At 42.2% G+C, this 26,161-nt stretch overlaps 1 protein-coding gene across 2 annotated transcripts in view; it reads left to right on the forward strand.

Annotated features, from left to right (window-relative positions):
* Positions 1-26,161, forward strand: part of nin (ninein (GSK3B interacting protein)) — a 127,302-nt gene that overhangs the window by 50,998 nt on the left and 50,143 nt on the right. For both annotated transcript variants that reach the window (XM_052038123.1, XM_052038211.1), the window contains exons 4-5: positions 1,144-1,301; positions 23,948-23,990. In XM_052038123.1, the coding sequence (XP_051894083.1) occupies positions 1,144-1,301; positions 23,948-23,990 (201 nt within the window). The remainder of the gene's footprint in view (positions 1-1,143; positions 1,302-23,947; positions 23,991-26,161) is intronic.

Below are 26,161 nucleotides of genomic sequence, written 5' to 3' on the forward strand. Positions count from 1 at the left end.
TGGTCACCTTTCACTCCCTTATGAAGAATTATGTACTTGTGTCTTGAAAAAGTTTAAAGACTCATCTTCCACTTTGAGGAAAAGAGTTCCCAAAGTCTTCATCTAGTCTTTGTATTAAATGGATGACCCTCATTTTTAAAGGTTGACCCCCTAGTTCTAGATTCTTCCACATCCACCTTGTCAAGACCCCTCAGAATTTTTTTTGTTGTTTCAATCAAGTCTCCCCTTCACTTTTCTAAACCACAGCAGAAACAAGCCAAGCCAATAGACAACCTGTCTATTCCTGTATTAGTCTAGTAAAGATTCTCAGAACTACTTCCAATACATTAACGTCCTTTCTTAAAGAGCAATATTTCAGATGTGGTGTAACCAATGCTGTATATAATTGAAGCTCTCAACAATTCCCTACATAATTGAAACCAAGAATAGATTATCAGTTGCAATTTACCAGTATTGCTTGTATTCCAACAATCAACCTTCAAACAGAGATATCTTCCCATTATATAATGTAGCTCTGCTGGTTGAAGGTGAGAGTCTGCTAGCTCACATGAATAAGGTGTGCCATGACCTGAACATCTAGCTAAAAGAAGGCCAGGTTACAGACTTTTGTTTCTGATATAGCCTGATCTTCACAACATCCTTGACCTTCATGACATCTCCTGATCTTCATGATATCCCCTTACTAGTTTTACAGTTCTTCCTCAAAGAAATCAGAATGGACATTTTTATGGAGCATCCACTGTCACAATATTGTGGATAGCCCAATAGGCTGGTTGCCTGAGGTAAGGCCTGGAGTTATAGATCATTAAGTTAGCAATAACTGCATTTTCAATCCTGGTAAACTCTTAAATCAAATAACATTAATTTGAAGTTCATTAAGGCTGGAGATGGTTTCACTTTTCACCCTATTCAAGACTTTATAATTACAATCCATTTTCGCTGCGAAGCTTATACATGCATTTCCAGTAGCATTCAGCTCTGCACAACTATTGTGGTCACACCTGAATATTTTTAGCTTTCAGGCCAGAACAGGGATTGATCTGGGCTCTCAAAATTTCACTGGATAAGCACAGACTACAGTGTCTAATGCTATGTCTTGGTTTAGGATGATGAAGCTGTTTACAGTGTACTGTGTCCCTGCAGATTCCACCGAAGTACAGCCAAAGTATGTCAAGGATGGAAAACGATATGGACGAAGAACAGCACCAGAATTTCAGGATTCACTGGAGGAAGTCACTGGCACAGCACCAAAGTCTGATGGAAGGCAGCCTGAACACACACCTTCTGGGGATGATATTGAGGTGGGATTAATTTATTTGAGTTTCCTATTTGTGGTGCAGCCAGTTTTTCAGCCCGGGATTTATTATCGAACATATCTTTGCCAATTGGCCTCCTATATCATGTGGAAATATGAAATAAATAAAGGAAAATAAATATGAACCTCCTTGAATTTTGGGACAAGGTTTGTAGCATAAGGGATAAGTTGCTGAGTTCTCGAACATTGATCACAAAATAGAAATTTAAATTCCACCACAGCAGCTGGGGAATTTAAATTGAAATAAATAAATCTGGAATTAAAGCTAGCTTCATAATGATAATGATTAAACTATTGGATTGTTATAACAACACATCTGATTCACTTATGTTCTAAAGCGAAGAAAATCTGCTGCCCTTACCTGGTCTATAGGTGACCCCCCACCACATTATGGAGGGTGGGGGTTTGTGTTCCTAGAAAACAATCTGTATCGCGATTTTCTGTAACACGAAGCCTCATCATCTGCGCAGGCATCAAGAAATATGAGCTGGAAATAAAGTAAATTTTGTGTTTATTTATCTACATTTTTTTCATAGAAGTTACATGAGAGCAAATTTTATTCGATATTTTGAATTTTTGGCTAGTGATTTGTGAATTCTGTAACGGCGAATTTTGGTTACCCGAACAGCTGTAAAGTGGGGGATACCTGTATCTGATTCTGTGCCACCCATGTGACTCTCAGTTGCCTCCACAGTTCAGAGCATTTAAAGGTGGACAATAAATGGTGCTATTTCCCATGACACCCACATCCCATGAGCAATTTTTTTTTAGAAAAGGAAATAACGGGGAAAATATACCAGCTGGCATACACTGTGGAAACAATCCTGAAAACCTCCCAATTGTACAATAAGGGTAAGATTTAAGTAGCAAAAATCCATTATCAAATTGAATATGGGAATTTATAATGGGGGAGCTGAACATCATTTCAGTGTGGCCAAAATATTAGCAGTAGGAAGAGCAAATGTGATCCACATGGAATGTTTAAAATTAGAAAATGTACTATATACCAAAATTGTCTAACCCAAATGTACTTTTTTAAGCAAATCTTGATAGCGAACAGAGACGTACACTGTAACAGGACAACATTATAGATATTATATCAGTAATAGAGACCAAGGACAACTAGGATTCCTGCATGGATGAAATAAGGTGCTTGAATGTTGCAACTTGGTTGTTAAAGCAACAGTAGCTGTATTTAGTTGACACCACTACATGCAGCTTATCAAGAGACTATATGATACACTATGTCCTTGTGCCACTTTATGTTCTGCTGGTTGCTCCACTGCTTTAGCTATTTTTTTCCAGAAGCTTGTTACCTCTAAATTAATATCTAAACTCTGAATAGCTGGCAGTAGATATGGTTGCATGGTTATACTAAAATATGAAGTTAATTCTGGAGCTCAGTAGCCACCATATAAATGCTGCAATTGGTGAGGTCTCATCTGGAGGTGTAAAATTCTACCAATATGACTCTACAGGTAACATATCCGTGTCAATGTTTTAACTGCTTTATTCAATTCCTGAGTCTGCCTGAAATAAAAATAAAAAATGGTGGAAAATTCTCAGTTGGTCAGTAGAGGGATTAGAGAGATTTTAAATTAGTTTAAATTGGTCTTGGGTAGTCATGTTAAAGGAAATTAACACATCAGCAATGCAATCAATTGAAAAGAAGGTTGGACAGAAGAATTTGATGTAAGGAGGTTATGTAAAGCAAAACACTGCAGATGCTGGAAATTTGAAATAAAACATAAAATCATAGAACAGTACAGCACAATACAGCCCCTTTGGCCCACAATGTTGTGCCAACCTTTAAATCTCACCTAAGACTATCTAACCCCTTCCTCCCACATATCCCTCTCTTTTATTGTACCTGCCTCCACCACCACCCCAGGCAGCGCATTCCATGCCCCAACCACTCTCTGGGTAAAAAACCTCCCTCTGATATCTCCTTTGAACTTCCCACCCATTACTTTAAAGCCATGCCCCCTTGTATTGAGCATTGGTGCCCTGGAAAAGAGGCGCTGGCTGTCTACTCTATCTATTCCTCTTAATATTTTGTACACCTCTATCATGTCTCGTCTCCTCCTCCTCCTCCTCTCCAAAGAGTAAAGCCCTAGCTCCCTTAGTATCTCCTCATAATGCATACTCTCTAAACCAGGCAGCATCCTGTAAGAGATACTCAGCAGGTCAGGTAGCAGCTGTGGAAAGATAAACAGAGATAATGTTTCAGGTTGATAATCTTTCATCATTCTCCCTTTCCCCAGATGCTGCCTAGCCTGCTGTATATTTCTAGCATTTTATTTTGACCAAAACTTCATCCAATATTTGGACATTTCTGTGGGATCTTTTGTATGCCCTGAATGCCAGATATAATGTTAATTTAATATTTCATTAAAAAGCACAATGCAATGCTCTTAAAAGCAGAAACTGAGACAAGATTTACTGGATCTTGTATATGGAGCTTAAAACAATATTATGACTTGGATGAGACAGTGTGACCAGGAAAGCCAAGTTGAGAATACTCTCCTTAATTGAGGAAACATTTCTCTTTGGATTCATCATGGTCAGTTAATTCATTTATAAATTTTCCCTTTTTTTATGGTGTGAAAATAGCCAGTATACCTGTTCCTGTTTTTCCCTTCTTATTTGAATGTTGCCTCGGCTACTGGTGTGCTGTTACACAGCAAAGATTCCAGATTCTCCAGAAAGTTTTGAGCTCTACTTACTGGTATAGATTCCAACAATACTAATTTGGAGGATTGGAAGGTCAATCCCTATCCTTTCCTTTTACTTATTGCTCCGGTAAGAATACTTGTATCTTGAATATGGTGTTCATCCTTTTAAGATCACCTGTTATTTTTTAGACAACTTCCCAAATCTAAGATTCCATAACCTAAGCAAACTGTACATCCTTCATCTGCACCTGCAGTGTCAGCCTGTTATATTTTTCCTGTTTTGAGGGCAGTGGTCATGCTGAGTGTTTTCCAACATCTCCGGTGTTTATTTAGAATTTTATTCATTGACATGATATGGATGTGGCTGCATTCACTTTGCATCCCCTCCTGCCCTTGAGATAGTAGTGAGCTGCTGCGGTGTTTGCTGAAAGTACTTCCACAGTGCTGTTAGGTAGATGAGGATCCTGACCCTACAATATTGCAGGATCACTGATATATTTCCAAGTCTGATCGTACTGGATTGGACCTGCTGCCTAGAATCATAATCTGTGTTATCTGCCCATGTGCATTTACCTGGTCCAGATGTGAAGGTCCTCTCCCAGTTCCTCTGCACCCTTGAGTTTCATGGCATGGCCCAAATGGCAACTAGGCCTCAGGCAGTGTAGCTCAAAGTCCCTGAAATGTCTTGATGGCTCCTAACAGAAGCAAAGCTTGGGGGTGGAGCTTTGCTCCCGGTGAAAGCCCAGTGAAATGTATCTGCAGAATTGTGCTTAGAAATATGTCTGAAACTTTAAACAGCATTTCAAGATAATTCTAACTGACACTTTCAGGGGCTCTTAGATTGAATTTTAATTTCTACCATAGGAAAGGCTCATTGTCAAGAATGAGGTTAGATCTATCAGAGAATCCATTCAGTCTACTCTTCTCCAATAATTTCCAGCAAAGCAGAGTAGCTTAGGTACATGCAAAGAGCTTATTTTTGTTCCAGGATAACAGTCATACACCATTATTAGGATAATGTTGTGATGGAAAGTGATATATATGAATACAAATCCAAATGGAATTGCTCAAGTGGGTCAGAAGATACTATGGAGTTTGTTGGTTACACTGCAACACCACGTACAAGTCCCCAAGCCGTGACGCTGCCAACCAGTGCCTCAAGCTCTCCAAACTTAGATATCTATAGTATATCCCATGGTGAGAGAATATGCAGTCCAAACCTGGTAAACAGAAATCTGGAATATGGGTTTACCTTTACCACCAGTTTGAATAAGAAACATCTAAACCTAGCTTCTAATGTGTCAATCACTCTTCTACCCAAAAGTCTGAAAATAATGATAGACTCTAAAATGATTATTTATTTGTTGATGGAACTCAGATATTTTGACAACTAATTAATTGAACATGAAAGTTGCCTAGTATGTTACTGTTTTCTGGTAACGCATTCTGGTTCAAGCTTCACCTTTCAAACTTTACCCAAATTAAATATGCATCCTAACACAAACACCACTGCACTTTAGAAAAGATTTGAAAGACTTAGAGAGGGTACAAAAAAGATTTATTAGAATGGTCCTTGTTCAGTTATATGGGAAGATTAGAGAAGGCATTCTTCTGAGAGCCCATAAAGGTTGAGAAGGGATTTGATAGCATTGCTCAAAATTGTCATGACTGGTCTAGACAAATTGTCATGACTGGTCTAGACAAAGAGAATTTTTGTCCATTGATGGAAGTGTTCAGTATAAGAGGACACTGATTTAATATGATTGGCAGAAAACCAAAGACATGCAGAAACATTTTTCACACACCAGGTAGTTATAATCTGGAATTCACCCTGAAAGGATACTAAAGCAGATTCAGTTGAGGATTTTTTTTAAAAATTAGATTATCTAAAGGAAAGTAATTTGTAATCTATGAGAAAAGAGCTAGGGAAAGGGACTAAATGAAAGGGATTCATACAGCTTCTGTTCATTCTATAAAATCAGTCTTCCAACTTATAACCAACACTCTGTTACATCAGAACATAGAACATTAATACAGTACAGCACAGGAACAGGCCCTTTGGCACATGATGCCTGCGCCAAACATGATGCCAAATTAAACTAAATCTCTTGTGTCTGCACATGATCCATATCCCTCCATATTCATGTGTCTATCTCAAAGCCTCTTGAACACCACTATCATATCTGCTTCCACCACTATCCCTAGCAGCCCAGTCCAGGCTTACCACTCTCTGTGTAATAAAAATAATAAAATTTGCCCCACACACATCCCTTAAACCTCGCCCCCCCTCACCTTAAATGCATGTCTGCTAGTATTTGACATTTCTACCCTAGGAGAAAGATTCTGACTGTCTACCCTATCTATGACTCTCATAATTTTATAAACTTCCATCAGGTCTCCCCTCAGTCTCCTACATTCCAGAGAAAACAACCAGAGTTTGTCCAACCTCCCCTTGTAGCTCATACCCTCTAATCCAGGTAGCATCCTGGTAAACCTCTTCTGTACTGTTTCCAAAGCTTCCACATCCTTCCTGTAATGGGGCGACCAGAATTGCACACAATACTCCAAGTGCAGCCTCACCAAAGTTTTATATACCTGCAACGTGACTTCCTTACTGTTAAACTCAATGCCCCTTACATTCTGTAAGCTTCTGTAAACTACGACTGCAAACATTTTAGAAACCAGAAAAACAATACTTTTGGCATTGTTAGATGAAAGTTTCAGCCACATATATGAAGTCATACGTTCTTTGGGAAGCTCTAACAACACTGACAATAATTGGATGAATTTCTGCTATTCATAATGGAAATTATACTTCAAAGCTTGACTGCGTGAAGATCAGAAAATTATATTAACATCATATTAACAGTAATGCATAAAATGGTGGCAAAGTCAGTTCACCACAAGGTAATGTCAGGTTCCAATCTCAAACTTGGCAAGTTAAATCAATATATAGAATATTTGCTTTGACCCACTTTGATACTTTGTCCTGAAATAGGCGATATTTACCCTTCTGCAATTACTTGAGAGATGTAGTGGATCATGCATTTGATACAGTAGCAATAATTGAGATTAAATACTATATTTTTAAAAAGTAATGTAAAGCAGTCGAGAGAAGAAATCATTGTCTGTATCTACGGAACTGCCAAGATCCAAAGCTGCTAATCTGTGCTTGTTAAAGCATAATTTCTCAGCAATATTTGGAAAAAATTCTTAATTTGTTTATTACACCATGGATATCAGTGAAAATACAGTCTGCATTATCATCTTGTTGGTACTTGGCATTGTGTTGTTTTCCCTGATTTGTTTTTTTTTACTGACTCCCTTAAATGCATTCATTTTTGTTGAGGAGCAGTGGATTTAATGGCTGTGGATTGTGCATTGGTATGGTAGCATACAGGAGTACAGCAGCATTATGAGGTACTATAATCCTGCAATCAATTTATTGGACAAGCAGACAGTCTGGGCCATTGATCCACAGACAAGCTCAAACCCCATCATGTCACTTGGGAAACTCAAATGCAATAAGTCTGGAATTAAAGTTTGTCTTGGCAATGATAACCACGAAATTACTGGATTGTCATAAAAAGCCACCTGGTTCATAAATATCCTTCATGGAAGGAAATCGGCCTATATGCAACTTCAGAACACCAAAGTGGTTGACTCTTAGCAGTCTCCTCAAGGGCAATTAGGGATGGGCAAAAATTGCAGGCTTTTCCAGCAACCTCTACATCAATTTAGCAAATTTAAATAAAACAATCTTTTAAGTTGCTACTATCATTTTAACCGACTGTAAAGAGAGTATGAAGTATCATCTGAGAGAAACCCAAAAAGGGAATTTGGAGAGATTCATGCACTACTACATGACCCACTTTTTAACATAACATGAAGGGGACACGTGCAGGCTGAGCAACTTTTGTGCTCAATATTTGCTTTTAGCTGAAGTTGTAAAGATGAAAATTTACTCTGGAACATCTGGAGAAGTGAATTACAACAGAAATATTCAATCATTATATTACTTTTTCTAATATCTAAGAAAATAAGTAAAGGGGCATTAGGTTACAGATATCACTCTCTTAAAAAAAAGTATCTCTAGCACACTCAACATTCACTTGAACAGTATTTTCCTTTCAAAATCAAATTGTGGTTCTATTGCAGAAGAATAATTTATTTTTCAAACTGTATCTTTGTGTAGAGATGACATTGCAGCTTTTCATGCAAAAATATTTTCAGTCACATCAAAACATCTTGCATAATCCAAACGAGTGAGTTTGAGAATTTTTCAGCAAGGTGAATAGAGCACATTACCATTTAATATTGACAGTGAGAAGCTGCAATATCCTGTCCATTAAGTGGTGGGGGGGTGGTGGTGGTGGGAGGAGGAGTGTATGGGCAGCAATGTAGCAGATGTCAATGTGTTTGGCACTTGGGTTGCAACTGGTACAATACACAAAAAGTGCTGGAGGAACTCAGCAGGTCAGGCAGCATCCATGGAGGGAAATAAACAGTCGACATTTCAGGCTGAGACCCTTCATCAGGACTTGGTAAAAGAGCTGGAGAGCAGCTGGGATCACTGAAGGGGAGCAGTGAGAGAGGGTCTCACAGAACTCCCATCGAAGGGTAGGCATTCCTGGAAGAGACTTTGCAGTGGAGCAGCAAAACAGAGATACAAGAAATTCTGCAGATGCTGGATGTATCTGGAGCAATACACAGAAAGTGCTGGAGGAACTCAGCAGGTCAGGCAGCATTTGGTTCAAGTTGGAAGCAGACAATGAAGCAACGTTATGATAAATCTGTGCTGATTCTGCCCAATTCTATTATTTTCTTCAAGATGTTCTGTTGTTACTTCTTTCATTTTAGATACAGAATTCTCCTTATTACTGTACAAGGCTAACAGGTCATTAGTTCCTTGATTATTCTCTCTCCCTCCTTTCTTAAATAGTGGGGTCATATTTTCTGCCTGCTGACTTGCAGAAGCCATTCCAGAATCTATAGAACTTTAGAAGATGATACCAATGTATCCCCTACATTGTAGCCACCTCTTCCAAAATTTTGGGTGTAGATCTTTGGGTCCTTGGGATTTATCATTTTCCAATACCATTATCTCTTCTAGTACTTAATTTTACTAGTGTTCATTCTTGCAAGACTTGTGATCTCTGGTATTTCTGGCAAGTTTATTGTGTTTGACTCTGTGAAGACAGACAAAAAGTATTTGTTTAATTTCACTGCTATTTTCTTATTCCCCATCGCAAATTCTCCGGTCTCTGTCTGTAGGGGACTCAAATTTGTCCTTGGAAGTCTTTTTTATGTACCTGCTGAATCTCTAACAGATTGTTTTTATGTGTCTTGCCAGTTTACTCTCATTTTCTATCTTCCTGTTCTTTAATTTCTTGGTCCTCTTCTGAGTTTTAAAATGTACCCAATACGTAGACCTACTGTTACTTCTTGTATTTTTATAAGCGTCTTCTTTTAATTTAGTACTATCTTTAATTTCTTCTTGCAAAGTTGCCTTTTCTGACATTAGTAATTTCTCAAAATTACTTAATGGGATGGTCCAAAGCAGTGGTATAATGTGGCTTCCAAGTAGATTAAATTATTAAGGCATAATATTGGAGCCAAATTAGTGAAAGTTGTGATTGTGTGATATTGACAGATGTACAAAACCGCTTGTTGGAGGAGAGCAGCATCTTTGTCCAGGCCTGGCCAATTTCACAATAAAAGTTCAAACATTCTCCAAGGAACAATTGTGTTCCATTAACTTAATAAAAGTGAACATTAGGTGCAGCACTGTGATATATTTGTATGTAAATTGAGTCATGGGGTGATGTAATGATCTAATTATGTGTGAGACATAAGTACGTGGGGGTTTGTTGTTGGTCTATAAAGGGTTACAACATATTCTGAAACTCCTGATGTTTGGTGTGCTTGTAATTATGTGATCAGAGAATATACTGTATATGTGATGGCTGGCAGGATGTCATAACAATTAACTGACATAGACCTTTGGCCCAAAGTCCCTCCTCTTGTGCCCATCTAAGTAAGCAAACAGCGTGTCTATTGAGTTCCTTGCTGGTTGTGAATAGATGTCCTTGTTACTGTAAGCAGAACTTGCCAACACTCCAGCAATATCCAAGGACCACCTTAGGATATATGAAAAATGCTAATGAGGTGGTTTGGAAACAGAAAGACATGTTTCAAAAAAAAACGAAGTAAACATTTTGCCTTTAAATCTTATCTCATGCACTCTGAAAACTGTGCTGGAAGCAGACGAGACGGAAAATGAATGTTCACTCTCCCAACTATAATCTAAAGTAAGTACATTTTGCAGGTTCTGTGGGTCAGATCAAAGGGAAGTAGGGAGAGCTCTAGGGAGCTGCTTTTCACTGTGGAACAGCAGCAGACTTTCGTCAAACAGCATCAGTCAATTTATAAAGCAAAATTAAAGCAAGGATTGCAAGCCTGCAAAAACTAAAACAAGTTGAGAGTTAAAGTGCAAACACAGGGGTTTGAGCACTGTAATATCATGTTGATGGGAAAAGAAAGAAAGTGGCAGCTCAAGCACAATCTGGCTTCATGGGCACAAAGATATGTACACAAAGGTGTGTACGCAAAGAGGGTAAATTGTTTGCATCCTTCATGGAGAGGATTGACGTGTCTTTCATGAAAATAATAATATTCCTGAGCTGGAAGACAATGTTGAAAATAGGCAAGCAAAGAGTGTTGTAATGAGGGAATGCAAGAAGACAATAATGCTACAGAAATTTGCTCCCAAATCAATTGCACATTCACAAACTTTGTAGCTCTGCAGAAAGTCAGTAATATCTTGGTAAATTGGTTTACTACAGATCATTTCATCACGTCAGTGTATTGAAGTAGGACGAGGGAAAAGCAATGATGAAATGCAGAGTAGAGTGTTACAGTTATAGAGAAAGTGCAGTGCAGGCAGACAATGAGGTGCAAGGCCATAACGTGGTAGTTTGTAAGGTCAAGAGTCCATCTTATCGTACTAGGGGATAGAAGCTGTCCTTGAGCCTGATGGTAAGTGCCTTCAGGCCTTTGTATCTTCTGCCCGATGAGAGAGGGGAGAAAAGAGAATGTCCCCGGTGGGTGGGGTCATTGATCATGCTGGCTGCTTTACCGAGGCAGCGAGAAGTGTAGATGGAGTCCATGGAGGGGAGGCTAGTTTCCATTATGTGCTGGGCTGTGTCCACAAGTCTCTGCAGTTTCTTGCAGTCTCGGGCAGAGCAGCTGCCATACCAAGCCATGATGCATCCAGGTAGGATGCTTTCTATGATGCAGGATCAAAGAGGACATGCCAAATTTGTTTAGCCTCCAAGGAAGTAGAGGTGCTGGTGTGCTCTTTTGGCTATGGCATCTAAGTGGTTAGACCAGGACAGGTTATTTGTGATGTTATTGCCACGGCAGTCCAGAGAGTCCATACTTCAACCCACAGTAACTTCAGATGGTGGAGAACTATAATTTCAGAATATCATGATTATGCAGTACAAACTGTGGGAAACCATAAGACCTATCAAAAATATTGTAACCTTGGAATTTTGGATCATGTACTTAGAGACAGGTTTGTATGTGGGCTATGGGACAAAAGGATCCATTTGAAGAACAAAAAGTCTTGAATGTCTTTGATGTGTAGGATTGTGACCTCCATGGAGACAGCAGACAGGATTGTCAGAGAATTCCAACCAAGCCAATGTACAAATGGTAGCAACCATTTGGCTATACGAATTGGCAATAAAATGCTGTGCAACCAAAGAACCACTGCCATAGCTTTTGTGCAGAAGCGAGAACAGCGTCACGTGACCACAAGAGGCAGGAATCTCTGTTATAGATAGACTGACAGTCATTTCCACATAATTGTTCTCATATCTCATTTTACCCACGTCACAAGAAAGAACATGCAGCAGTAGCTTGTAAAACAAAACATAAGGCAACAGACTGGTGTATAATAGTCTCATAGTCTCACACTGGAATTGTTAATACAAAGTCTCTTGCTAGGGCTTTTGTGTATTGGCCAAACATTAATAAAGATTGGAGAAATTTGTCTCCATTTGCACCTTTTGTCAGGAATGCAAAGAATAGCACCTAAGACGCTATAATCACCTAGAAATGGACAACTTGAACATTAAAATGAATCCATGTTGATTTTCGCCTAAACAAAGGATCGTTTTCTTGTTCTTATTGATAAACACTCAAAATGGATTGAAGACAGACAAATAGGTTCTGGTATGACCGAATATACCATTGGAATGTTGAGATGGATACTTTAACACATGGAATACCGTGAGTATGAGCATTCGATAATGCATTGCTGCTTACTTCACATTTGAGATTTTTGTGTGATGTATTGCCACATATTCTGCGATGTGGCAGCACAGTGGCACAGCTATTAGAGCTGCTCCAACTCCAATCCTGACTTCATGAGTTGTCTGTGTGGAGTTTGTAACATCTCCCTGTGAAGACGCATGTTTCCCCTGAGTGCTCCAGTCTCCTCCCACATCTCAAAGACATGCTGATTAGTATGTTAATTGGCTACTATAAATTGCCCTTAGTGTGTAGGTAAATGATAAAATCTGGGGGGAGTTGATGGGAATGTGGGGAAAATAACGTGTAATATTAGTGTGAATGGGTATGTGTTGGTTAGCATGGACAGTGACTGAAAGGTCTGTTCCCATGCTCTACAACTCTTAGTGTTCAGTCCTCAAAATCATCATGCTTTTAACGGGACTGCAAACAGATTCAGAGACACAAGAAGCTGCAGATGCTGTAATCTGGAGCAGCAAACAATCTGCTGGAGGGAATTAGCAGGCTGAGCAGCATCTGTGGGAGGAAAGGAATTGTTGATGTTTCTGGTCGAAACTTTACATCTGCCTTAAAGAACTCCTGCAGTCTGGCATTGGGATGATTGACTTCCAGTAACCACAGCCATCTTCCTTTGTCCAAGGTATGACACCAACCACTGAAGTGTTTTTTCCCTTAGTGCCCAAAACTTCAGCTTTGCCAAGGTGCCTTGATGCCACACTCAGCCAAATGCTGCCTTGATGTTAAAGGCCGTCACTCTCAAGAAGTCAGCTCTATGGTCCATATTTGTACCAAGGCTTTGGTCAGATGTGGAGCCTGGTGGTCCTGGCTAACCCCAAACAGGGCATCTTGGTCGAATTATGGATGACCCCTTCCATTCACTTCGTTAGTGAGTGGGGGAAGATTGATCGGGGAAGAATTAGCTGGATTGGATTTGTCCTGCTTTCTGTGAACAGGATATACCTGGGCAATTTTCTGTCCTATTGGGTAGATACCAGTGTTGTAACTCCATGGAACAGCTTGACTGGAAGCACAGCTGGTTCTGGAGCACAGTCTATGGCCAGGATATTGTCTAGCCTCATAAACATTGCTGTATCCTGTGCTGTCAGCTATCACTTCACAGGCAGGAAAACTAATTAGCTGAAGACTGACTTCTGTGAGGGTGGGGATTTTAGGAGGGCACCAATGTGGTCCATCCACCCAGCCCTCCTGGTTGCGATTGCTTCAGCCTTGTCTTTGGCATTTGCAATCTTAGTTCCACCATAGTTGAGGATGAGGATATTCTTAGAGCCTCCTCACCCGTTTGCTGTTTATTTGTCCACCATCAATCAGGAGTAGATGTTGCAGGACAGCAGAGTTTTGATCTGATCCTTTGGTTGTGAGATCACTTGGCTCTGTCTAATGTATGCAGTTTTTGCAGTTTAATGCACATGTACTTCTGTACTGCAGCTTCACTAGCTTGGCAGCTCATTTTTGGATGTGCTTGGTACTGCTCCCAGTATGACCTCGGCACTCCTCAGTGAACCAGGGTAGATCCTGTGGTTTGATAATAATGGTAAATTGAGAGATATGCCGGGCCATAAGGTTACAGACTGTAGTGGAGTACACTTCTGTTGGCCCACTGCACCTCATGAATGCCTACTTTTGAGCTGCCAGAATTGTTCTATGTCCCATGTAGCATAATTGTAGTGCCACACAACATGATGAGCTATCCTCTGTGAAAACAAGGCTTCACAAGGACTGAGCAGTGGTTCCAATGTTGTCAAGGACAAATGCATCTGGTGCAGGCAGAATGGTGAGAATGAGGTCAAATGGGTTTAATCATCGTGTTGGTTCACTCACTGCCTGCCATAGACCCAATCTGCCAGCTGTGTCCTTCAGGACTCACCCATCTGGGTCATTGATGATACTGTCAGGCCATTCTTGGCGAAGGACATTGAAATCCCCGTCCAGAGAACATTCTATTTCAAGATTTTTATTCTGCACTATGTAAGTATTAGAAAATATTGTGGGTCTTAAAATAGAGGAAACTGTGTCTTTATTTAAATGTTAGAAATGTCTTTAAATTTATACATTAAAACTATGATTTGATGATCATGCTCACATCAGATTGTGAAATGCTCTTCATTGCTGTACATTTTAGAATGTTCTTTTTGACCCTTTGAAATATCTCTTACTAATCATGTATGAAGCTATTTAAAATCTGCAGTTCAACTGACTTGAAGTTGCTGTTGTAACTTTTCAGTTCTTGAAACAGACATTGATCTGGTTAGTTACTAATAAGTATCAGTAAAATTGTACGACAATCATGAACCACCTTCACATGGGAATCCACAGCAGGTCTTATTGCTGCAGTCCTAAATTTATCAAAGATTCAAAAAGTGCAGATCTGCATTAACAAAGTGTTTACAAAAAGAAAATACAAAGTTAAAAGTTTCTCTTCATATCTCCAAACATCAATGCGATTACACTGCATGCACTGCTCCTTGCTTCCTTAGTGTTATGTTAATAAGCTGCTGACAAAGGCTAGCTTTTTATAACAATTATCTGCTATCCCTAACTTATGAATAAAGATCTGGTTCTATGAAACAGATGGTGAAGTGCAAAAGGTTGGTCAGTTTATGTAGAATTGTTAAGAGAGGCTATGACAAGTAAACAATGGCAATTGTAGCATGTGCTTTTTTTCAGTACAGAGGATATGGTCCAGAATACTAAACTGTGCCATCTGTTCTTTGGTTCAGCTGTGCATGTGTCCATCTGAATAATGTATATGCAGTGCATGGACTGCAATAAATACTGACTGTATCAAACCATGCACTTAATTGTTCATGATGTACCCTACATGACATTTAGGTACGTTGTTCCCACACACTGTAAGGGTTAATTCCTGAGTGCAAAAGTCATTTCATTCATTGCACAGTGAATTTTATAACCTGCCTTTGAATAATGAAAGAGTTGAAAGTTGGTCGTCGTGTATTAGTCAAAGTATAGCATGCCTGAATGCTTCTCGCCAAATACCCTACAGCAGTAGTGGTATTGAGTGGCATCGATGTGTTATTTGAATTCCTAGAAGTACAAAATTCCAGTTCAGTTGATCTAAGTCTGTTATTCATGGTGTTTTATTGAAATGATCTTTTTGAATGAAAACAGTAAGCCAATTTTTGTTCATTGTATATTTAAGAAAACCACACCAACTAAATAAAACCTCCTGAAATCGCTGTCAGTGCAAAATAATGGTTTTGGTTTTTTCCTCATTATTCTCTACAATTCTTTTCCCTGCTTTGAAGGTACAGATTAAAAGAGCAAATTGAATATCTGGCCACATTCGTCTTGCCCTGTATTTCCTCCTGTATAATGTGAAATATCAGTCCTGGATGCTCAGACATGCACTCTTTGGATTTCCTCTGCCTGCGTCTGTCAGTAAGCTAGTTGTGTCTAAAGAAGTAAATAAATGCAGTTTTCTGATTTTTTTTAAATATGCAGCTAAAAATTATAGGAGTGAGATGGCTGATGTCAAATCGTGTAAGTGTATTGAGTTAAGTCTTCGTCTTTGCATTCGTTTAAATTCCGAGTTTATAAATGACCTACTGTTGCAATGTTGTCAGAAACAAGAATGGTACTAAGTTCTATGTGTTTAGTACAGGAACCTTGCCATACAAAAAAACATAATGCCAAGCCACAACAGGAGATATTAAAGCAGATGACTAGGATTTGGCCAAACAGGTAGAAGAGCATCTTAAGGAAGGAAAGAGAAAGAGAGAAGTTTTCAGAGGGAATTCCAGAGCTTTGAACCCTGCTAATTGAAAGTAAGATTACCAGTAACAGAGCAATTAAATTTAGGGATGCTCAAGAGGGTACAATATAAATATCTCAGAGTTATAAGGTCAGCAGGATATTACAGTGGTATAATAAGAAAAATGATAGAAATAGATTATACATTTACGAATTTAGAGAAAACATTAGATCAGTTGTACATACAGTGAGCCAATTTAGATTTAAAACAAAAAGCATGTTAATATGTAGCATGATGAATAGAAAGAAAAGTATTATAGTGTTATTATATTGAATTTGCATCATAAGATCATATTCAAGTTGGTGAATTGATAGATTGAATTTCACAAATCTGATAATTTCTAATAAGTGTCAGAATTGTTTCTTTTATGAAAGTTACTGGATTGTTCTAAAATTCCAACTTGTTCTTTCCTGGGGAAGGAACCCTGACAGGTCTACCTGCCAATTCTTCCTGTCATGGCCATATATAAATTCTGTTGCACTTAATGTGATTGACATTATTGCATTCTGATATTGTTTAGTGTGCCACTAGATTTCAGAGAATCTAAAGATGGACTGTAAATGCAATCTAACTAGTATTATCTGCACTTTGATAAATTAAAATAAACTGGCTGGTTCATTCCTTTGTACTAAATTTGGCAACCAAGCTCTTGATTTACTAGGACTATGGCACGTAACGTATTTCTGCTTGGTAGGCATGCATGCAGTCATTGGGCACAGCACAAGTTGTGCAAGTGTACCTTGTTGAAATTTTGGTACATGAGAAGTGGATCAAGTTCTATTATTCAAACAATAATTTCATCTTTCTTGTGCATGGGATAAATTTCAAATTCCATTGTATCATGCTAAACCCTCACCTTCAAAATAAAGCTTTACTGGAGATTTTTTTTCTATTTGCCTAAATCTTTTTATAAGCATTGTAACCAGTTTCACTGCCTCACATCGTGGATTAGAATTGAAATCAACTTTGACTACAAAGAGGTGCTGAGGATCTGCATGATTTTGTAATTTCAGAAATAATCTTGTGCTTTGTTTGCCTAGCTTGCAAGTCAAAGCGGTTTCCTGAGCATTATTTATTTGTACCATGCTGTATACACAGGGAACATGTACCCTTCAGCCATGCACTGCATAATAGAGATAAGCATTGTTCACAAAAAGAATTTTCTCATTGGATTATGAAGCACAGCAAGTTTCTTTTTCTAAAGGAAATTAATATGGCCTTGATCATGGTTCCATTAAACACTGTATATATTAGTATAGGAAGGTACCAAGGACTCAGATGATTGTATGGCTTTTAAATTGCTTTCTAGGATAATACTCACTCACAGGGTAATTGAAATATTCCACCAGCTGCTCTAATTTTTAAACCACTATGTTTAATCCTGTATCTATGGAAACCACGCCTCCATTTTCATTTAGATTAGCACCCATCCACTGACGCCCTGTATTTTTATAGCTACAATTTTACAGGTCACAGAATTATGTAAACTGTTATTATGGATACAAAATACTTAAGAGTTAATTTAATATGTCCTACAGTGAAATAGTTTAATCAAATCAGCATTATCACCCAGATAATAATCTTAAGGATTTTGCATTTAATTTAAGTTTGCATCTATGGTCTTTACATTCTTATCAAAGCTGAATGTGCTCCAGTTGATCAAGAAACTCTCCATTGTGAGCTGCAACCAAAATGAAGTGGTTTGGTCAGAAACCACATTATTATTATTAGCATCAGCTAGATATCAACAGGAGAAGCCTTGAGATGTTGTCTTTAAAATAAAATTGAATCCCAATAAGTAAATTGATAAAACCCCAAAAATTGTGCAAGTGTAGCGGTTGCTACCGCGGAATAAAAAAAGACTCTACTCGGAGGGTTGCCAAACAGAACTGGTTTATTTTCCCGCCTTGCACAGGCCCTTTAAGGGAGAAAACTCCCGCCCAAAAAAACCGGCAATGACGTAAGTCCTACGTCATCAGGACTTGCCGGCGCGCGGGTTCTCCCCGTCGCTCGGAAAGACGAGGCCCGCCGCCATCTTGGGTCTCGTCGCTCCGACACCGCGCGACCCGACTGCCGAGCCGGTTCGCCCGACTAGACGGTGAGTCGCCACACAACCCCCCCCCAGAACCGGCGAGACGGTCCCCAAGGTCCGTGGGCTGTGCCAGCTGCCGCTTAGGGGGGCGGCCTCTGCGTCGCGGCGTGGCAACGTCGACAGGCTGTTGCAGATCCAAATGGGCCGGTTTGAGGCGGTCCGCCGTGAAAACCTGTTCCCTGCCTCCAATGTCCAAAATAAAAGTGGATCCGTTATTCCGTATGACTCGGAACAGTCCCTCATATGGTCGTTGCAATGGCGCCCGAGGTGTGCCCCTGCGAACGAAAAGAAACTTACAGTCCCGTAGTTCCTTGGGCTGGCAGGATGGGGCTTGACCGTGCCATGAGGTGGGAATCGGGGCCAAGGCGCCAAGCTTCTTGCGCAGTCTTTGTAGGACTGCTGGGGGTTGTTCCCCTTGGTCCCGAAGGGCAGGTATGAAATCCCCGGGGACAACTAGTGGCGCCCCGTATACAAGCTCAGCTGACGAAGTGCGGAGGTCTTCTTTGGGGGCAGTGCGTATGCCGAGCAGGACCCAAGGCAGCTCGTCAACCCAGTTAGGACCCTTCAGGCGGGCCATCAAGGCCGATTTGAGATGGCGGTGAAAACGTTCCACCAACCCGTTTGATTGAGGATGGTAGGCCGTGGTAGTGTGCAGCTGCGTCCCTAGCAGGTTCGCTAATGCAGCCCAGAGACTGGAAGTGAATTGGGTGCCTCTGTCTGAAGTGATGTGGGCCGGAACGCCAAAACGTGAGACCCAAGTTGTGAGCAGCGCCCGGGCGCAGGAATCAGTTGTGATGTCAGTCAGGGGGGTTGCCTCAGGCCACCTCGTGAACCGGTCCACGATGGTAAGGAGGTACCGGGCTCCTCTTGAAACCGGCAGAGGGCCCACGAGGTCGACGTGTATGTGGTCGAACCTCCTACGGGTAGGCTCGAACTGCTGTGGTGGGACCTTGGTGTGTCGCTGGATTTTTGACGTCTGGCAGTGCGGACAAGTCCTGGCCCACTCACTGACCTGTTTGCGCAGGCCATGCCAGACAAACTTGCTGGCGACCAGTCGGACAGTAGATCTGATGGACGGGTGCGCCAACCCATGTACCGAGTCAAAAACGCGTCTCCGCCAGGCTGCAGGGACTATAGGGCGGGGCTGACCAGTCGCAACGTCGCAAAGTAAGGTCCGCTGACCTGGACCAACCAAGAAATCTCGGAGCTGTAGACCCGAGACTGCGGTTCTGTAGCTGGGCAGTTCGTCGTCGGCTTGCTGTGCGTCAGCCAGGGCCGTGTAGTCGACACCCAAGGATAGGTTGTGGATGGTTGGTCTGGAAAGTGCATCAGCAACAACATTATCCTTTCCGGAGACATGTTGGACGTCAGTTGTGAACTCGGAAATGTAGGATAATTGTCTCTGCTGACGAGCTGACCAGGGATCGGAGACTTTGGAGAAGGCAAAGGACAGAGGTTTATGATCGGTGAAAGCGGTGAAAGGCCTGCCTTCTAGAAAGTATCGGAAATGCCGGACCGCCAGATACAGCGCTAGAAGTTCCCGATCAAAAGCGCTGTACTTCAGTTCGGGCGGTCTAAGGTGTTTGCTGAAAAATGCCAAGGGTTGCCAGCGGCCTTCGAGTAGCTGTTCCAGTACCCCACCCACCGCGGTGTTGGACGCGTCTACCGTGAGGGCAGTCGGGACGTCAGTCCTGGGGTGTACCAGCATCGTGGCGTCTGCCAGGGTGTCTTTGGCCTTAACGAAAGCAGCCGCAGCCTCGTCAGTCCAGATGATGTCCTTGCTCTTACCAGCCAGCAGCGAGAACAGAGGGCGCATGATACGGGCTGCTGCAGGGATGAAACGATGGTAAAAGTTGACCATCCCAAGGAATTCCTGTAGGCCTTTGACTGTGTCGGGGCGGGCAAAATGGCGGATAGCATCCACCTTGGGGGGTAGGGGTGTTGCCCCGTCGCTGGTGATTTTGTGGCCGAGGAAATCGATAGAGTCAAGTCCGAATTGGCACTTGGACGGGTTAATCGTGAGGCCGAAATCGCGGAGGCGGGAATACAGCTGGCGGAGGTGGGAAAGGTGTTCCTGGCGGTTACGGCTGGCGATCAGTATGTCGTCCAAGTAAATGAACACGAAGTCCAGGTCTCGGCCTACCGCGTCGATCAGCCGCTGGAAGGTCTGCGCGGCGTTCTTAAGGCCGAACGGCATCCGAAGGAATTCGAACAGGCCGAATGGGGTGATAATCGCAGTTTTGGGGACGTCATCCGGATGGACTGGGATTTGGTGGTATCCCCTAACGAGGTCCACTTTGGAAAAGATGCGGGCCCCGTGTAAGTTCGCTGCGAAGTCCTGGATGTGAGGGATGGGATAGCGGTCCGGGGTGGTGGCGTCATTCAGCCTGCGGTAGTCGCCGCAGGGCCTCCACCCTCCGGTGGCTTTGGGGACCATGTGCAGGGGGGAGGCCCAGGGGCTGTCTGACCTGCGAACGATCCCCAGCTCCTCCATGTGACGGAACTCTTCCTTTGCCAGGCGGAGCTTGTCTGGAGGTAATCGCCGTGCTCGGGCATGAAGGGGTGGCCCTGTGGTAATGATGTGGTGTCGTACCCCATGTGTGGGCCTAGAATTTGTAAACGAAGGTGCCAAAATCGATGGGAATTCGGCTAAGAGCTTGGCGAAATCGTCGCCAGAAAGGGAAATGGAGTCCAGGCGCAGGGCTGGTGGGCTGATTTCTCCCAGGGGAAAGGTCCGGAGAGTGCTAGAGTGAACTAACCGCTTCCTTCGCAGGTCGACTAACAGGTTGTGGGCCCGAAGGAAATCGGCTCCTAGGAGTGGTCGGGCGACGGTGGCAAGGGTAAAGGTCCAGGTAAAACGGCTGCCGCCAAAGTGTAATTGAAGGGTACGGGTGCCGAAAGACCGTATCGTTGTACCGTTGGCGGCATTGAGTAGAGGACCTGGTGGCCTGTCACGAGTGTCGCAGCCTGTCGGGGGCAAAATACTGACCTCCGCTCCAGTATCAACGAGGAAACGCCATCCAGATTTCTTGTCCTGAACGAAGAGGAGGCTCTGTCGGCGGCCAGCCGCCGTAGCCATCAGCGGCGGCTGGCCCTGGCGTTTCCCTGAAACTTGCAGGGTGGGCGGCATCGACGGGCCTCCGCACCCCACCTCTGATGGTAGAAGCACAGCTGGTCACCCGTATCGTCGTCTGCATTCCTGGGGCGTGGCTGCTCGGTTGCTGGGGCCGGGCGAGGCGGGCGTTGGGCTCGCGGCCTGGTGATTTGACTGACGGACGAAACGCTCTCGCGCTTGGCCCTCCACAGGACATCTGCCCGGGCGGCCACCTCACGGGGGTTGCTGAAGTCGGCATCAGCTAACAACAAGTGGATGTCATCGGGGAGCTGTTCGAGGAAGGCCTGTTCGAACATCAGGCATGGCTTGTGTCCCTCGGCCAATGCCAGCATCTCATTCATTAGGGCGGATGGGGATCTGTCCCCCAGGCCATCCAGATGAAGCAGGCGGGCGGCGCGCTCACGACGGGAGAGGCCGAAGGTCCGGATCAAAAGGTCTTTGAAAGCCGGGTACTTACCTTCCTCCAGAGGCGACTGGATGAAGTCTCCAACCTGGGCGGCTGTCTCCTGGTCCAGAGAGCTAACCACATGGTAGTACTTTGTGGAGTCGGAGGTGATCTGCCGAAGGTGGAATTGCGCTTCGGCCTGGTCAAACCAGACGCTGGGCCGAAGTGTCCAAAAGGTGGGCAGCTTGAGGGCCACTGCGTTGGCTGCTGCGCTGTCGTCCATTTTGCGGGTCCAAAAGCCGTTTGGACCGTCGGGGTCACCAATGTAGCGGTTGCTACCATGGAATAAAAAAAGACTCTACTCGGAGGGTTGCCAAACAGAACTGGTTTATTTTCCCGCCTTGCGCGGGCCCTTTAAGGGAGAAAACTCCCACCCAAAAAAACTGGCAATGACGTAAGTCCTACGTCATCAGGACTTTCCCGCGCGCGGGTTCTCCCCGTCGCTCGGAAAGACGAGGCCCGCCGCCATCTTGGGCCTCGTCGCTCCGACACCACGCGACCCGACTGCCGAGCCGGTTCGCCCGACTAGACGGTGAGTCGCCACACAAGAGAATAATTATTGTGCAGGAATACTGCAGTGTTGTGCAGAAGACCACCTGTGATGACACACAACTGAATTATTCCATCTTGTTCCAACTGAATCCACTTTATTTCTAATAAAAAACTTCAAAGTTAATATGTACCTTAAGAAAGTTAGTAAATATAAATATACCTTGTAATTCATAAACCATATTTTTAGAGGAGGAAGAAAAGACTATTTCATTAAGAATGTGTAATGTTTTTGCAGAAGGGCTTTAAGAGAGACTAAGCAATCATACATTTGTATATCCCAATATGTTGTGTTTAAGTGAAATAAGTTGGAGAATTAGTTGATAAAACAGCATACAGAGCTCTAGCTGAAAATCACTGGCCTGCACCAAAAATTGAACTGAATGGAATGAACCAGATGTGATGCAGCTGAAAATTCTTTGACTGTATCAAGTAGGCTTTTACCAAAAAGAAATGAGTATCTTAAGATACGTCAACATTCTGGTTTCCTGCCATTGATATACTCCCAATCCACTTTTAATGTTGCTGTAACTTCCTTTGTTTAATGTGTAATCTTTAGGCAATTGCTTTTTACCACCTCATATTTCCTGCTCCTTGGAAATTTTAACAGAGCTTCCTGAAACCGAGATTCATAAGCAGCTTATGAGAGACACCTGCATGTCTTTTGCATGCTGATAGTAAATGTTTCAACTGGACAGTTAACCTCTGCTGGGATGAATGATAGAAGTGTGGCACTCTTCACACAATTGGAATAATCTCTACAAGTTGCTTCTCCATGAGTGTTTGTTAAATAGAGAATATTCTTATAACAGGCCTCTTTTCACTTACGATATCATTCATGGCTCAGTTATAGTACTGTTCTGGGTCAGATAGTCTTGGGTCTTTGCTCCATTTCAAGGACTTGAGTGCGTAATGTAGGCAGACAACTAGCTGTAGTACTGTAGAAGTACAAACGATTGGGCAGCGCAGTGACGCAGCTAATAGAGCTGCTGTTTCACAGTGCCAGTGACCCGGGTTCAATCCTAACTTCCAGTACAGTCTATAAGGAGTTTGCACATTCTCCCTGTGATTGCATGGGTTTCCTCTGGATTTCCACATTCCTAAGACATGCAGGTTGGTACATTAGATGGCCATTGTAAATTGCCCCTGGTCTATAGGTGAGTGGTAGAATCTGTGGGGAGTTGATAAGAAAGTGGGGAGAATCAAAAGTTGATTAGTGTAACTGGATGTTTGATTGTTGGTGTGGACTTGGTAAACCAAAGGGCCTGTTTCTATGTTGCATGACTCTATGAAGTGCAAGCACCACCAGTGTTACCATCAGTTAATCAAGGTTACCCAAGGCTGTGCCTGCTCTCATATAGATTCCATGGCATGGTTCATGGAAAAGAAAACTCAATTCTCCCTGATCCTAAATAACAGTTAACCAACATCACTAAAACAGATTAACTAGTCATTAATTTCAGTGCAGTTAGTGGGCCCATCCAGTGCTCAACTGGCCTGTCCTATTGGTAAAAGTAATTACCGATGGTGGCACATTTAAGAGCTTGTGAAAGGTACTATATTTCAAATGTATTATAGATATATTTGTACTTAAGGCTTAATATAAATGAAAATTCAAATTGCTTTAATTATGTTTTGTTTATTTAGAATTGGAAAACTTCCACTGAAGGGGAAGAATATGAAGCTGAAGGTAAGAATGAGCTACAAACTCAGAAAATATTCTCCAAGTACTGAAAGGCATACTTTTCTTATGTATCTGCCACAGGTATATTAGCAAGGATGAGGTCAGGTAGGTTTACCTTCTGTGTTTGTTTGCTCATTTCTTGCCACAAAGCCAGAGTGGTAGCTATGACTTTAAGGGCTTGGATAGTTCAATCAGTGGTGATGCTTTGGTGAAGGGCATTGACGTCTGCCATCCAGACTATATTTTGTGCTTGTATTGCCTTCTATGTTTCTTCCAAGAGTTATTCAAAGTGGAGGAGTGCTGATTCATCAGATGGGAGTGCGGAATAGGTTGTAATCAGAAAGAGTTTTCCATAGCCATGTGTGAACTAATGCCTGGAGATTTCATGTAGTCTGGAGTGAATGTTGAGGACTCCTAGGGCTACTTCTTTCTGCCTTGTGCTTTCTGACTTCCTTTCTATTTGGTCTGACCTGCCAGATGGAGTCAGTATGTTGTCCATAAGGTATGATTTTGCGTGTCTCACAAGATCAGGCTGTTGATCAACTTGTCTGTTAGACCCAGTCCCCATATGTTTGTGAGGAGAAATTTGTAAATTTAACCGTCGTGCAAGTGGCTTTTCCATGTATGAATGTGGTGCTTACAATGCTGTCATGTGATCCATCCAGTTTTATCCTTCTGTGTTAATGCAGCAGTACAATACACTTAAGTGTCTTGGTAGGCATTTAAGAGGGCAGTTAAGAGTCATTGCTGTGATTCTGGAGTTACATCAAGACCAGACAGGGTATAGGTAGGATACAGATGGCAAATTTCCTCCCCTAAAGGACATTAGTGAACCATTTCCCCACAAATTATTGGAAAGATTGATCCTAAATAGAATAACTGTTGCAACCAGAACTGACAGAGTTCTATAAAAATAAGTGCAGCTCTGACCAGGCAGTAAGGCATTGTAGATGCTTTTCAAAGATGGAAAAAGCAACACTGATAGGTCTGGCTGCTGCATTTGGTACTGTCTGGCTGAAAAGATTAACTAAGGATGATCCCAGATAAGGAGAATTCTGTCCTCTGTTATTAAGATAATATTAAACATATCCTTCATCCTCTTACCAGTGGGGAAGAGAGACACAAGAGATTCTGAAGATGCTCGAATCTGGAGCATCATACACAAAATGCTGGAGGAACTTAGCAGGTCAGGCAGCATCTATGGAGAGAAATAAACAGTCGGCATTTCAGGTCGAGACCAGCATCCAAATATTGGGTTCTACAAAAATAATTGCTAGCAGCAACCCTTTTTAGTATCTATATATCTGAACATTCCACCCAGTACAACACACTTCTACATAGATAACTTGGAGAAATTTCCTTGTCTCTCATCTGCCCCAATGGAGACTCAGCTCGGTGAAACACAAACTATTGCATCTCAGTTCCACCTCAGTGCTGCTATGGCATACAAGAGCTGAATGATGATTAAGATGGACCTAAATGATGATTAACTTTCTTTAAAAACAGCCCAATCCACCTGGGAGTAATTCTATAAATGCCTTGTCCTCAGAAAAAACATACTGGAAATTTATAAGAAGGCCAACCTTCACGTTGGTGCTGATTGGCAAAACCACCGAGGGAGCCAGTTTCAGCACTTTACAGATATCTCCACTCATTACTGCTATAAAACCTCTGCTGTCAAGCATGGGGTATGGTGGCAAATCTGCAATTCTGTTTCTCTCCGCACAGATGCTGCTTGGCCAGCAGAATATTTCCAGCATTCTCTCCCTTTATTTCAGATTTCCATGATCTGCATTTTGTTTTGCTTTTCATTTTCCAACAAAATCCATGTTGCCCTGAACTTGGCAATGAGAATAGTAATTGGGTGGGTAATAAACACTCCTGTTTGAATGCTGCCTTTGCTAACAGGAGCTCCATCTCCCTAGCTATGAAGACAAGGCAACTCTTGGCCTTGTTCAGCACACCCAACAAAAGCTTTGTGAAGTGTTGGAGTAATTATTACACAAGTTACTGAAGTTAATAAACTCATTCAGACTGGGAGTATGGACACTGTTGCAAAGTGTGTCTCTGGAAACGGTGCCCTTGGAGCAATTGAAAATGCCACATAAAGTAAGATGTGACAGACTCTCATCTCAAGTTCTGAAGCAACCTAACGCCCTATCCACCAGAGTATGAAC

The sequence above is a fragment of the Pristis pectinata genome, chromosome 1, assembly GCF_009764475.1.
Source record: "Pristis pectinata isolate sPriPec2 chromosome 1, sPriPec2.1.pri, whole genome shotgun sequence".
NCBI lineage: Eukaryota > Metazoa > Chordata > Chondrichthyes > Rhinopristiformes > Pristidae > Pristis > Pristis pectinata.